Source organism: Marmota monax, unplaced genomic scaffold (genome assembly GCF_021218885.2).
Source record: "Marmota monax isolate L192 unplaced genomic scaffold, Marmota_monax_Labrador192_F-V1.1 WCK01_AAM20220418_F8-fsc00042, whole genome shotgun sequence".
NCBI lineage: Eukaryota > Metazoa > Chordata > Mammalia > Rodentia > Sciuridae > Marmota > Marmota monax.
This window is the reverse complement of record NW_026693008.1, coordinates 13,189,473-13,205,498: the sequence shown is the minus strand read 5'-3', so window position 1 is coordinate 13,205,498 and position 16,026 is coordinate 13,189,473. Positions and strand designations below refer to the sequence as shown.

The following is a 16,026-nucleotide window of genomic DNA, read 5'->3' as shown; positions in this document are numbered from 1 at the left end:
ATAAAATACAAAAATTGGGCTGGTTGTGGCTCACTGGTCTAGTGTCCCTGAGTTCAATCCCAGGTACCCCCCAAAAAAGGGATAATAGTATTACCTACCTTTGGGGGTTCTTATGAGGATTTAAATAAGACAATGTTTACGAAGTATTTATATATTGTCTAGTATTTAGTGACAGCTCTACTCATTAAGTAGAATTAAAATATGATTTGAGCCTATCACATGTGCTATAGAAAATTTCTTTATACATGATTTCTTGGGAGAAAAATCTCAAGTGATTGAAATCTCTTAAGATTTCCCAACTGGATTTTGGAATTTGAATTTACATAAGGCATATGATAGAGGAAGTTTAAGTTGAATAATTGACATAAAAGTCAAACAAAAGTTTTAGAGAGGATGTGGAATAATTGAAACTTTCATACACTACTGGTGGGATTTTAAAATAGCATGGCCACATTGGGTTACACAAAATATTAAACAGATTTGCCATTTGGTCCTGTAATTCTACTCCCGGGTATATACTTAAAGAGAATTCAAAGTATATGTCCACACAAAAACTGTTTTTTGTTTTTAGATATAAAATACTATATTTTGGGCTGGGGTTGTGGCTCAGTGGTAGAGCGCTCGCATAGCACGCGCAAGGCCCTGGGTTCGATCCTCAGTACCACATAAAAATAAATAAAGGTATTATGTCCAAATACAACTAAAAAAATAACTATTTTTTAAAAACACTATATTTAAAAGTTAACTTGTTGTTTTCCCTTTCAATGAGGTAATGTTATGCATATGAAATACAGTTAGGTTAATTTTTTTATTTTTATATTTTATTCAGGGTTTCCCTTCATGTTTGTTGAATTTATTATGTTTGAGTACATAAACCATTAATGACTCCACAAAAGTCAATCCTGTAAAAAAAGGCCTACTTAGAGAAGTGTCAGTACCTAACCCTTTAACTGTATTCCTATGGACCAAGTAGTATTTTTAAAATATCTTTATTTATTTATTTTTATGTGGTGCTGAAGATCGAACCCAGTGCCCCACACATATGAGGCAAGTGCTCTACCACTGAGCTACAGCCCCAGCCCCCCCCCCAAGTAGTATTTTTTAATCAAAATTAAAATTTGAGATAAGTGTAGATTCACGTGAAATTGTAAGAAATGATGCAAATCTCATGCACCCTTTACCCAGTTTCCCCAATAGTAACATTTTGAAAACCTATAGAACAATATCATAATCAGGATATTGAGATTAATATAGTCAAGATAAAGAACATTTTCATCACTACAGGGATCTCCAGATTGCTCTGTTATTTATAACTATACCCATTTCCCTCCCAGCCCTACCTCTTACATTTCCCTCACTAACAGAGATGATTGTTTTCAGCTTAATATTTTATGGAACTTTCAATGTGGCCCTGCTGTTTTAAAATCCCCACGGGTAGTATATGAGAGTTTAAATTACTCCACATACTCTCTGAAATTTATGTTTGACTTTTATGTCAATTATTCAACTTAAACTTGAATGACTAAAAACAATCAGTTAATTGAAAGAAAGAAAAAAAAAACAACCGTCAACACCTACTGAATTTCTGTTAGTGAGGGAAATGTAAGAGGTAGGGAGGGAAATAGGTATAGTTATAAAAGTTACTTAGAATTTTGAAAACACAAAGATGGTATGAAACATACTTTGTTTTTTTCACAGAATGGTACTTCATTTTAAAAAACTATTTTGAAATACAGATTCACAAGAAGTTATAAACCACATATACACACAAAGTATAGGGAGGTCCCATGTGCTTTTACACTGTTTCTCTGATGGTAACCTGTTACATAACTATATTCCAATATTACATACAAGAGATTAATATTGGTGCAATCCATAGAGCTTATTCACATTTCACTAGTTTTATATTCATTATGTGTGTGATTTCAAATGCCTTTCATAGTGAATATTTTGATAAATATGTTAATTAATGCTACTTATTTTTACTTAGGTTTGCTTGACAATATGTTTTCCTTTTCTTTAACCTTTTAGTAATAAATCCAAAATTTTGGAAAAGCGTCTACGATATCTAAACGACCACTTCACATACAACTTATATTGTAATATATGCCGATCACTATTTGAGAAGGACAAACTATTATTTTCCTTTTTATTATGTGCTAATCTTCTCCTGTAAGTTACTTGCTTCTTCTTAATTTACTAATTTTAAAACCCTAATTTGAAAATTTAATGTGTAAAGATGGCTTCTCAGAGAAGGATATAGTATTTTGCTTGATCTAATTCTTGATTTTAATTATAGCCTTCACTGATAACAATGTCTTCTACAGTAGTATTAGTGTTCAGATGTTTATTTGATTTTTAAATTTTGTATAATACGTAGATAGTTACAAAAGTTAATAAATAACCCACTAAATTCTTACACAGGGAAAATTGGGTCAAGAAGTAGAACATTCCCATCATCTCTGAAATGCCTCTGTGCTCCTTAGTTGCCACTCCCATGCTTTCTCCAAAGATAACTATTATCCTCAAGGATAACATTGAAATTTAACTTTACTTTTATATAAATGAAAGCACACATGATAAGTATTAATTTATCTGAATACTTTTCTTCAACATTATTGTTATTTTTAAAGGTTTTCTGTTCTTTTTTTAAAATTTTTTTAGATGTCGATGAACCTTTATTTTATTCATTTATTTATACATGGTGCTGAGAATCGAATCCAGTGCCTCACACAAGCTAGGCAAGCGCTCTAGCACTGAGCCACAACCCCAGCCCTCAACATCATTTTTATGAGATGCGATATTCCTCAATATTATGTATGAATCCATCCATATTGTTTCATGAAGCTCTCGTTTACTTGTTTTGATTGCTTTATAATATTCTAAGAATACATTAAAGTTTATCTGTTATATTCTTGAACATTTGAGTTGTTTCCTGTTTGGCATTATTATAAACAATAGTGGTATGAACATTGTTGTATATAGATAGATATTGGTGCACATGTGGGCAGATACCTAGAAATTTGTAAATCTTTTCCAGAATTTTTTGTACCAGTTTCCATCCCATTAACAGTTTGTGCATTCCATTGCTCCTTATACACACCAACATTTTGTATTGTCATTTAAAAAATACATCTTGGTATATGAATATTTTATTGCATCATGGTTTAAATTTGCATTTTTCTGATGACCAATGAAATTAAGCATTTGTTTATATATTTATAGAGCATTTGAAAATCTGTTGTAGTGTGATTGTTCAAATGACTTGCCCTTTTATCTTTTGGGTGTTTTGTGTTTTTCTTATAGATTTGTATGAGTTCTTCACATAATATAGATACAAATCCCCTGACAATTAAATATGTCAAATTGTTATTTGCTCATCAGCTTACTTTTTCATTCTCTTAATGCTGGCTTTTATTGAACACAAATTCTTAATTTTAATATCATCTTACTTATGGACTGTGCTTAGGGAAAACTCTTTCCTTGGCCTAATATTTTTTTAAATATTTATTTTGTAATTGTAGTTGGACACAATACTTTTATTTCACTTATTTATTTTTATGTGGTGCTGAGGATCGAACCCAGGGCCTCGCACGTGGGAGGTGAGCACTCTACCTCTGAGCCATAATCCCAGCCCCTTGGCCCAATATTATGGGGATATTCTCCTATATAATCATATTGAAACTCTATTATTTACCTTTCACAATTAGATCAATAAGCCACATGCAACTGATTTGTGTTCATGGACAAAAATAGATACCAGGTTTCACATTTTTTTCCATATAGTTACCGACTTCTTGAAAAGACTATCCTTTCTCCATTGCTCAATAGTGCCACCTTTGCAATAAATAATACACACAGATCTAAAGCTGTTTCTGCACTTTTTATTCCGTTCCATTGTATATTTGTAAGTAGTATTTTTAAAAGTCTCAATATATGATAGTTTTGTTTTATCTTTTTCTTTTATTTCCATATAAATATTAGAATTATCTTCTAAAGTTCCAAATATAAAGATACTCAGCAACCTGTTAGAATTTTGATTAAGAGTGCATTGGAATTACAGAGAAGTTTGTGAAAAATTAACAATTTTACCATATTGAGTATTCCCCAAGGACATAGTATGTCACTCCATTTCCTTAATTAATTCTTTGTTTTACTCCATAATGTGTCATACTTTCCTGTCTTGCACATCATTTTAGAGCCTTAAGTTTTATAGAGAAATTCAAGATTCACATCAAATATGAACAGAAAGTACAGAGACTTTAAATAAACAGTCTTCCTCACTAACAAAGCTCCTCAGAGTGGTATGTTTGTTATAATCCTTGAATTTACATTGAAATAGTATTATCACCGATAAATAAGTCCATAGCTATATCAGGGTTCACTCTCAATATTGTGCTCCTGCAGACTTTACTAACATATAGTGGTATATATTCATCATTATAGTATCATAGGGAATAGTTTCATTTCCATAAAAAATGCTTTGTGTAAATTCAGCCTCCTCTCCTTCCTAACCCCTGGCAATCAATTTTCCTTTTACTATCTTCATAGTTTTGCCTTTTCAGAGTGTTATATAGTTGGACTCATCAACATATAGCTTTTGCAGATTGGCTCCTTTCACTAAATAATATGCATTTAAAGTCTTTTGATGGCTCAATGACTCATTTATTTTTAATTCTGAATAATATTCCATTGTCTGAATGTACCACAGTTTATTTATCCATTCATCTACTGAAGGACATCTTGCTTATCTCAAAATTTTGAGTTTCAGGTGCCAGTTTTTTGTGGAGATAGGTTTTCCATTCCTTTAGGTAAATACCAGGAGTACAGTTGCTGGATTGTATGTAAGAGTTGTTTCCGTTTTTTAAGAAGCCATCAAACTACCAAAGTACCTGTACCATTTTGCATTCCCACCAACAATGAATGAGAGTTTGTGTTTTGATTTTGAATATCGGCTATTTTGATAGGTATCTACTGTAATCTTGTTGGTGTAGTCGTGATTTGAAATTCCATAATGAAATATGATGCAAAGTATCTTTTTCATACACTTATTTGCCAGCTTTATGTGTTCTGCAGTGAGGTGTCTGTTTCCGTCTTTTGCCTTTTTTTTTTTTTAATACTGGGGATCAAACTCAAGGGTGCTTTACTACTGAGCAACATTCCCAGCCCTTTTTATTTTGAGACAGGGTCTCACTAAGTTGCTTAGGGCTTCCCTAAGTCAGTAGGATCTCCTTGAACTTGGAATTCTCCTGCCAAAGCCTCCCTAGTTTCTGGAATTACAAGGGGGCTTCCTCACACCTGGCTTGCTCATTTTTTTATGGGATATTCATTATATTATAATTGAGTTTTAGGAGTTCTTTGTATATTTTGGATAACAGTCCTTTATCTGATACATGTTTTGAAATATTTTCTCTTAACTCTGTGGCTTATTTTCTCATTTCTTGATATTGTCCTTTACAGAACATTTTTTTATTTTAATTAAGTCTAGCTTTTTTTTTTTTTTCATGGATCATGCCTCTGGTGGTGTAGCTAAGAAGTTTTCACCATATTTAAGGTCACCTGTATTTTCTGTTATTGTTATGGTTTGGATCTGAAGTGTCCCCCAAAGTCACATGTGTTGAACATTTGGTCATCCCCAATGCAGTAAAGTTCAAAAGTGGTGCTTTGGGAAGTGATTGGATCATGAGAGCTCTGACCCCATCAGTAGATTAGTTCATTGATAGCTGAATGAACAACTAGGACGTGGTGGAAACTGTAGGCCAGTGGGGCATTGTTGGCAGAAGTATATTACTGGGGGTGTGCCCTTGGAGACTATATCTTGTCCCTGGCTTCTTCCTCTCTGTTTCTCTCTACTTCTTATCTACCATGAGCTGAACAGCCTTACTCTCCCACATCCTTTTGCTATGATGATCTGCCTCACCTCAGGCCCAGAGCATTGATGCTGACTGATCCTGAACTGAAACTTCTGAAATGGTAAGCCAAAACAAACCTCTCCAACTTTAAGTTTCTTTTGTCGGGTATTTTGGTCATAGTAACAAAAAGCCGACTAAGTTTGTCAATATCTACAAAATAACTAGATGAAATTTTGATTGAGATTGTAGTGAAATGATAATCAAGTCAGGAGGAGCTGATACCTTGGCAGTATTGATATTTCCTATCTGTGTACATGGAATATCTCTTCATTTATTTAGATTTTTTATGACTTTCATCAGAGTTTTGTAGTTGTCCTCTATCTTATACATATTTTAATAATTTTATGCTTAAATATTTTACTTTTGGTGCTAATATAATTAGTAATTGCTTTTTATTTCAAATTCTGTGTTCATTGCTGGCATATAAAAAATCAGTTGACCTTTGTATGTTAACCTTATATCCTGAAGTATCGGTATAAGTATTTTTAGCTCTAGGATTTTGTTGCTGTTATTGAATTCTGTAGAATATTCTACATAGTCATATCATCTATGAGCAAAGATTTATTTCTTCCTTACAAATTTGTGTAACTTTTTTTTTATTGCATTAACTACTACTTCCAATACAGTATTGAATACGAATGGTGAAAGTAGACTATTATTCCTGATTTTAGTGGAAAAACACCTAAATTTTCACTACTTAGTGTGTGTTATTGTTTGGGTTTGAAATGTTTCTCAAAGACCCATATGTTAGGATCTTGGTCCCCAATGCAGCAATGTTCAGAGATAGGGCTTTTAGGAAATCATTGGATCTTGAGACCTAACATTATCGTATAATCTATCCTCCAGTGGATTCATAATTCAAATGGACTATTGGGAAGGAGATGGTAGAAACCAAACCATAGAAGGTGGAACCTAGTTAAAGGGTGTAGGTCCTTGGGGTGTCCATTTGGGGACTATATTTGTCCTTGGCTCTTTCTTCTCTTTATCTACTTCCTGGTTGCCACAAGATAAGCAGTTTCACTCTGCTGTAACCTTCCACCATGATGTTCTGCCTCACCACAGGCCCAAAAACAATGGAGTCAGCTAACCATGGATTGAAACCTCTGAAAATTGTATGCCAAAGTAAATCTTTCTTCCTCTAAGTTGATTTTCCCAGGTATTTTGTTATAGTGACCAAAAGCTGACTAATTCTGTGTAATCCTAGCTACAATTTTGTATACATTCTTCATTCATCAAGTTGAGGAAGTTCCTCTATGTTCATAAATTATTAAGAGTTTTCGTCATGGATTAGGTGTTTGAGTTTGTCAGATGCTTTGTGTACATCTGTTGATTTGATCACATTCTTTTACTTCTTTATTTTGCTATAGTGAATCATATTTAGTGATTTCTTAATATTGAATCAGACCTGCATACCTGGAATAAATTCCACTTAGTTGCAGTGTATAATTTTTGAACGGTATATTTTTTAATCTTATTTAATACCTTTATTTATTTTTATGTGCTGCTGAGGATCAAACCTTGTGCCTCACACATGCTGGGCAAGCAATCTACCACTGAGCTACAATTACAATTCTCTGCAATATATAATTTTTTCTGTACATTATTGGGTTTGATTTGCTAATATTTTATTGATAATTTTTTCATCTAAGTTTATGAGAGGTATTTGTTCATGAGATATTCGTCTGTTGTTTTTCTTTCTTGTAGTGTTTTGCCTGATTTTGCTATTAGGTAATTACCCTCATAAATCAAATTAGAAGTTTTCCTTCTGCTGTTTTCTGAAGACATTGACATGAATTGGTTTAATTTCTTCTTAAATGTGTAGTAGAATTCTCCACTGATCGTATCTTTGCCTGGTACTTTCCATTTTAAGTATTGCTTTAATTTTTTTGATATAAGTCTATTCATATTATCTACTTCTTTTTGTGAGTCTTGGCAGATTGTTACGTCTTTCTGACTATGTAATACCTCTCTTTATGCCCAGTAATTTTTCTTGCTTTGAAGTCTTCATGGTCTGAATATAGCTATTCTTGTTTTCTTTTGATTACTCTTAGTTTGGTATATCTTTCTACATCCTTTATTTTTTAATTTGTATGTCTTTATGTATTTAAAGTGGATTTTATAGACAATATATAGTTGAGTCTTGTTTTTGATCCACTGTGACAATTTTTCAGTTGATATTTTATTTATTTATTTTAATTTTAATTGGTTCTTTTTCGTGATACATGACAGTAAAGTCCATTTTGACATAATCATACAAGCATGGAATATATCTTGTTCTAATTCAGACCCCAGTACCTCTCCTTTCCTTTCCTTCTCCCCACCCCCTGCTTCCTTTCCTCTATTGATCTTTCTGCCATATACCCAGTTATTTTTTAATAAATTTCTTGTGGATGCAATGGTGGTGAGATTCACTGTTGTATATTCCTGTATTTACACAGGAAAGTTATGTCAAATTTATTCCACTTTCTTTCCTTTTCCTATCCCCTCTCCCTTCCCTCCATTCACCTTTGTTCACTCCTCTGAACTTCTGTTCTTCCCCCTTACCCCCCAGTTGTGGGTTAGTGTCCACATATAAGAGAAAACATTGGCCATTAGCTTTTTGGGGAGGGGTGATTATTTCACTTAGCATGACAGTCTCCAAATCCTTCCATTTACCAGCAAATGACATAAAGTCATTCTTCTGTTTGGCTGAGTAATACTTCATTGTGTGTATATGTGTATGTATGTATGTATGTATGTATATATATACAACACACACATTTTCTTTATCCATTCATTTGTTGAAGGGCACCTAGTTTGGCTCCATAACTTAGCTATTGTGCACTGTGCTGCTATAAACATTGATGTGGCTGCATCACTGTAGTATGCTGATTTTTAACTCCAAAGAGTTGGCTAACTAGGTCAAATGATGGTTCCATTCCTAATTTTTTGAGAAATTTCCATACTGCTTTCCAGAGGAGTTGCACAATTTGCAATCCCACCAAAATATATAAGTGTACCATTTTTTTCACATCCTTGCCAGCATTTATTGTTATTTGTATTCTTGACAATTGCCATTCTGATTGGAGTGAGATGAACTCTGGATGTGGTTCCAATTTGCATTTCTCTAATTGCTAGATATGTTGAACATTTTTTCATATATTTGTTGGCCGTTCATATTTCTTCTGAGAAGTGTTCCTTTGCCCATTTATTTTTTGGGTTATTTGTTTTCTTGGTGTTAAGTTTTTTGAGTTCTTTGTATATCATGGATATTGACACCCTATCTGAGGTGCAGGAGGCAAAGGTTTTCTCCCATTCTGTAGCCTCCCTCTTCATGTTCTTGTTTCTTTTGCTATGAAGAAGTTTGTTAATTTGATGCAATTCCATTTATTGATTTTTTAATTTTACTACTTGTGCTTTAGGACTCTTTTTAAGGTCAGGTCCTGAGCTGTTATGTTGAGGTGTTGGGCCTACATTCTCTTCTACCAGGTGCAGAGTTTCTGGTCTAATTCTTATGTCTTTGATCTACTTTGAGTTGATTTTTGTGCAGGCTAAGAGATAAGGGGTTAAATTTCATTCTACTACATATAGATTTCCAGTTTTTCCTCCACCATTTGTTGAAGGGACTCCTTTCTTCAATGTATGTTTTTGGTACCTCGGTCTAGTACGAGATATTTATGTAGGTTTGTTTCTGTGTCACCTAATGTATTCTATTGGTCTTTATGCCTGTTTTAGTGCCAATACCGTGCTGTTTTTATTACTATATAAATTAAGGGTTTATATTGTAATGCCTCTTGCTTCACTTTTCACACTGAGGATTGCTTTAGCTATTCTGGGCCTCTGATTTTTCCAAATAAATTTCATGATCGCTTTTTCTATTTCTATGAAGAACATTATTGGGATTTTGATGGGAATTGCATTGAATCTATAGCACTTTGGGTAGTATAGCCATTTTGACAATATTAATTCTGCCTATCCAAGAACATGGGAGGTCTTTCCATATTCTAAAGTCTTCTTTAGTTTCTTGTAGTTTTCATTATAGAGGTCCTTCACCTCTTTTTTTTTTAATTTTTTATTGTTGGTTGTTCAAAACATTACAAATTTCTTGACATATCATATTCCACACTTTGATTCAAGTGGGTTATGAACTCCCACCTTCACCCCATACACAGATTGCAGAATCACATCAGTTACACATCCATTGATTTACATATTGCTCCTTCACCTCTTTCATTAGATTGATTCTCTAATATTTTTTTGAGGCTATTGTTAATGGGATAGTTTTCCTAATTTTTCTTTCAGCTGAAAGAGTATAGGAACATCATTGAAGTATAGGAACATGATTTATTTATGGGTGTTGATTTCATATACTGCTAATTTGCTGAATTTATTTATGAGTTCTTGAAGTTTTCTGGTGGAGTTTTTGGTCTTCTAAATATAGGATCATGTCATCAGCAAAAAAAAAAAAAAAAAGGTAGTTTGAGCTCTTCTCTTCCTATTCATATCCCTGCCCATGGACATTGCTGTACCAGGCTTCCTGGGCTTAGTCCATGAGCATATTCACGCTTGCCCACCACCTGTTCAAATTCCTGACCCACTTCAGCTGGTCCTTTGAGCCTCCACACTCAAAGAGAGGAGGGAGCTGAACTCTCCTTCACCTATCTGACTGGTATTCCCCTAGTTAAAACACTTTCCATGCCTGTTTTGCTCATGCTCTGCTAGGCACAGCCTAAGTCATGTGGCATGTTTTGCTCATGCTCTGCTAGGCACAGCCTAAGTCATGTGGCATGTGCTTGTCAGGACCATGTGTCTGTCCTAGCTCAGATCTCCCTGTTCTCCAATAGTAGCTACCAAAGTGCAGTCACCTCAAGATGGCTTCTGCCTCAGCTCTCCATGGTCAGTTGTACCAGTGTACTGTGTACTGCAGCTTCTGGATCAGCCTAGGGCAGACTGCCCATCCAGTCTCAGGACTTTCCACACTAAATCTGTCCATTGTATTTCTCTGTGTTTTCCTTTCCTCATGCTGTGGATCACTGCTACTGCTTTGCTGCCGTTACAGCTACCAGCCTGGCTCCAATATGGTCTTTTTTCTTAGTTGACTGTACCTAACTTTCTAAGTCTCAAAGGCATCCTGACTGTCCTACATTGAGTTTTAGTGAAATCTCTTTTCACCCATGTTCCAGAGAAGCAGTATTTCCACTGCTTGAATCCCGGGTCACAGAGTTACAAGAAATATAGCCTTCCTCCAACCCCCTATCTTACTTCCCCCCAAGGTGGTATTTTAGACCATTAATGTTTAAATTGATATTGGTATAATTAGATTAATGTCTCATATGTGTTTCTATTTTCTATTCATTGTCTTCATTCTTTGTTGTCATTCTTGTCTTCATTTCTTTTCCTACCTTCTCTGGTAGGAAAAGTATTTTATATAATTGAGTATTTTATATAATTCCATTTTTTCTTATCATATCAGTTAAATTTACATTATTATTATTAACATTATCATCATATATTAATTGTACACATTAATGATTTTTCACTGATGCATTTTCATACATGTATATATCAAGCTTTGATCATGTTCCCCTTCCGTTCTCCTACCTTCTCTGGCCATCCCTTCTTCCCTCCCCTGACTCTTTTTCTAGACTATAATAGTCCCTGTTCTACTTTCAGGATGCCTTTGGTTTTGCTTTTTTTGTTTTGTGAAACAAAACAAAAAATGTAATATTTGTCTTTCTGTGGGTGGCTTATTTCACTTAACATGATGTCTTCATGTTTTATCCATTTTCCTGCAAATAACAGAATTTCATTCTTCTTTATGTCTAAATAATACTCCATTGTATACATACACCATACTTTCCCTATCCATTCATCTGTTGACAGGTACCTAGGCTGATTCCATATCATGGTTATTGTAAATAGTACTACAATTAACATGACAGATTCAATGTGATCCCTATTGAAATATCAATTGCATTCTTCACAGAACTAGAAAAAGAATTATAAAAGCCAGGTACAGTGGCACACCCCTATAATCTCAGTGACTCAGAAGGCTGAGGCAAGAGGATTGCAAGTTTGAGACGAGCCTCAGCAACTTAGTAGGGCCCTAAGAAATTAGTGAGACTCTATCTCAAAAATTTTAAAAAATGAGAAGAAGGCTGGGGATGTAGCTCAATAGTAGAGCAATTGCCTGGCATGTATGCGATCCTAGGTTCAAATCCCCAGTACAAAACAAACAAACAAACAAAAACCCTGATACTCATATAGAAACACAAAAGACTCTGAGTAACCAAAGCATTCCTAAGCAAAAAGAACAATCAATGCTGGAGACAACATAATAATCTGATTTTAAAACATACTACAGAGCCATAGTAACAAAAAAAGCATGCTGTTGGCATAAAAAACAAACCTATAGACCAGTGGAGCAGAATAAATCCAAAAATACATCCACACATCTTCAGCCAACTAATTATTTATTTATTTATTTATTTATTTATTTTATTAGTTACATGTGACAGTACAGTTATCCAACTAATTCTTTTTGACACAAAGGTGTCAAAAAATGTATATTGGAAAAAGCATGTGGGAGACCAACCTTGCACGTGACAGGGTCACACTCCCGGCTGGGTGCTGAGGCGCTCAATCACAGAAATGTGGTAGAGCTTTCCCCACCCTTCTTGGGTTTGAGGGTCGGTGTTTCGTGCATGGGTGTGTCTTGCTACAGCCCCATAGGTGAAGCTATGCTCACCTGTTCTTTTGTAATAAAACCCCTTGCCCTGTTTAGGATAGAATCTTCCATGGAAGTGCCTTGTGTGTGTCCCCTTCTCTTACCGTGCCCTTGGTTGTGGCCTACCCAGGTGTCAGTCAACCTGCTGACAGTGGACATCATGAAGATAGACTCAGCCCCCTGAAACCTGACCCCTTGCCTCATTTGAATAGTTTCGCCTTAATAAAAGGGATCAGTGCGTGCTCTCTGCTCTAGCTCTCTCTCTTCCTGCAGACCCTTAAGGTTGGAGGAGCCGTCACAGCGACCCCAAACAAAAAGGTATTTTTGTCTCTTGTGTGGTTATTTTGCACAGCCCAGTTAGCCCAGTTTAACTGGAGTGACCCCTGAGCCTTTTAGTCGTGAACAGAAACCCGGCAAAGCACAGCTTCTTCATCAAAATGGTGCTAGAAAAACTGGATATACCCATAGAGAGGATTGAAACTAGGCCCCTCTCTCTCACTATATGCAAAAAAACAACTCAAAATGGGTTAAACTTATTTATTTATTTATTTTTACTGCTCTGGATTTTATAACATACTTTTACAATTAGTCTACATCTTCTTTCATTTCTTGGAAGTGCGACTATTTTATACCAAAGTAGTCCTCCTATCCTTTATAACATTACTCTCATTCATTTCACTTATCCATAAAACATAATGATAAAATACATTGTTGCTATTATTATTTTGAACTTTATCTTCTTTATTCCTTCTTCCATGCTCTTCCTTTCTTTATAGAATACTAGTTTCTTTCCCCTAAAATTTTCCATTTTCTGAAGAAATTCCTTTACATATTTGCAATCAGGCCTACCTGTGACAAATTCCCTTATTAAAATTTTAAGGCGCTAGGGTTGTGGCTCAGTGGTAGAGCGCATGCCTAGCATGTATAAGGTACTTGGTTCAATTCTCAGCACTGCATATAAGTGAATAAAATAAAGGTCCATCAATATTTTAAAAAATAAATTTAAAAAAATAGAAAGATTTTTAAAGGATCGGTTAACTGAATACAGAATTTTAGGTTGGTGGCTTATTTCTTTCAAAACTTTAAATATTTTTGTTTGTGTAGGTTTTTTTTGTTGTTATAATACATTTGTGTGTGTGTTGAGAAACATTTTATTCTTATTTCAATATTTCACATGAAGGTTGCTAATCAATGAAGTATACAAGAAACAGTGCAAGATATTCAAAATGACTAGATTAGAAAGAAGTCACACATTTGTAGTTAAGGAAAAAGTTTAGTCTGTGATTGCTGATTTGTTCAAAGATTATAACTTCAAAAATAGATTAAGAATATAAATCAATATAATTTTTAAAAAATATTTATTTCTTTAGTTTTTAGGTGGACACAGTATCTTTATTTCACATTTATGTGGTGCTGAGAACCGAACCCAGTGCTTCACACACGCTAGGCAAACACACTACCACTTGAGCCACATCCCCAGCCCTCAATATAATTTTAATAGGTAAAATATTTACCTTAGCAAATAGAAAATCCTAAACAACATTAAGTTGACTTCTTTGACGACAAGAGGAATATTTATTATTGAAAGTCCACTTATGACAGGTAATATGCAGGACATTTGAAGTTTTTGTCACTTTTAGTCCTAACTAAAACAGTGTTATTATTTACCTGTTTCACCAAATATGATATTAAGATTCCAAGAGGACCTTTTTCAATAAAATTTAAAATCCAGGTCCATATGACTCCATGTTTTCTACCAAGAGGTCTCATTCCTACAAGAAACACTTAGGAAGAGTTTGTAGTTGAAGAATAGGGGAGAAAATTTTTAAAACAATAGCATTGTAGGTATACTAAATGAAATTAAAGATTGGGGTGGGTTTGTCATACTTCTTTTTGTTGTTGTTGTTGTCCTTCTTAGTTATACATAGCAGTAGGATTCATTTGATATAACTATAAAAGCATGGAATATAATTTGCTTTAATTTAGTCCCCAGTATTTCCCCTTTCCCTCCCCTATTCCCTTCCCTCTACTCTACTGATCTTTCTGCTGTTTACTTTTAGTTTATTTGTTTGTGTAGTTTCTATTCCCAGACATGCAAAGACTTAGAACATTTTAACTCAGTTTACCCCATTTATTTTGACATTGTTGTCATCTATATTCTGTATTTTAATCTCTATAAGATTTTTTTATTACTGATAAAGTAAATCATTTAAATTTACTCACATATTTGCCCTTTTGGTTGCTGTCATTTCTTTGAAGTTTCCATGTGAGATCTGTTCTACCTGAAAACACTTTTCCAGTATTTCATTTAGTATATGTCTGCTGGTCATGAAATCTATTAGTTCTCTTGTGTGTGAAGTCATCTTTACTTTTATTCTTAAAGTATACATGTGCTAGGTATAGAATTTTGGCACTTTAAAACTACTCATTGTTTTCTAGCTTCCATTGTTATAAATTATTTTGCCTGTGAAAATAAAGTGCTTTTTATCTCAAGATGTTTTTAAAGTTTCTTTTTACTTAGTTTTAGTTTTTAGAGGCTTTAGTATTATGTCCCTAATATGCCTTTTTAAAATTGATGTGTAACTGTACTTAGAGAAAAACTTCAATCTGATGAATTATAATAGTAAACAAACCCACGTAATATCACCTATACCAAGAAATAGAAATTATCTATATTTTTCTAAAAGCCCCCTGGTGCTTTTTCCTAATCTCTACTAGTCTCTGCTTCCTCTCCAAAGAAATTACCATAGTAACATCTAAGAATGTATTTTTATTTTATTTATTCTGCTTGGAATTAAAAGGGGTTCTTGGATCTATTACTTAATATCAACTGTTTTGGAAAATAGTCATAATTTTTTCAAGTATTGATTCTGCTTCATTCTCTCTCTTTCTAGTTCTTAGACTTTCTCATCTATTCCCGGTCTCTTTCTCTTCTATTTTTTTAAATTCTATTGTCTCTCAAAGCTTTATTCTTTTAGTGCAATAATTCTCTCTCAGGTGTAACTAATCTGGTACTAAATCCATTTATTTAATTCTAAATTTAAATTATTGTAAAATTAAGCAAATATATGTCAATTTTTCTTACTTTGCTTTCTTACACAAAGCAATACATTATAGGTATTGAAAAGAAAGCAAGGAACTGGAAGACAGGTGAGTGAAAAATGAAAGACGGAGACCAAACACAGGTGATACACATATTTCTCCATAGACAGAGAGAGGCAAAACAGGCTTGGTGGGCTGGGGATGTGGCTCAAATGGTAACGCGCTCGCCTGGCATACTCGGGGCATTGGGTTTGATCCTCAGCACCACATAAAAATAAAATAAAGATGTTGTGTCCACTGAAAATTGAAAAATAAATATTAAAAAAAACAGGCTTGGTGTTCAGGACTTTTATGGGGCAGGCTCAG

At 34.1% G+C, this 16,026-nt stretch overlaps 1 protein-coding gene across 10 annotated transcripts in view; it reads left to right on the top strand.

Moving 5' to 3' along the window:
• The window catches only part of Dnah12 (dynein axonemal heavy chain 12), a 256,363-nt gene that overhangs the window by 202,333 nt on the left and 38,004 nt on the right, over positions 1 to 16,026 (top strand). For 9 of the 10 annotated variants that reach the window (XM_058582183.1, XM_058582184.1, XM_058582187.1 and 6 more), the window contains one exon: positions 2,032 to 2,172. The exons of the other annotated variant lie outside the window; for it this stretch is intronic. In XM_058582183.1, the coding sequence (XP_058438166.1) occupies positions 2,032 to 2,172 (141 nt within the window). The remainder of the gene's footprint in view (positions 1 to 2,031; positions 2,173 to 16,026) is intronic. 10 annotated transcript variants of the gene reach the window in all.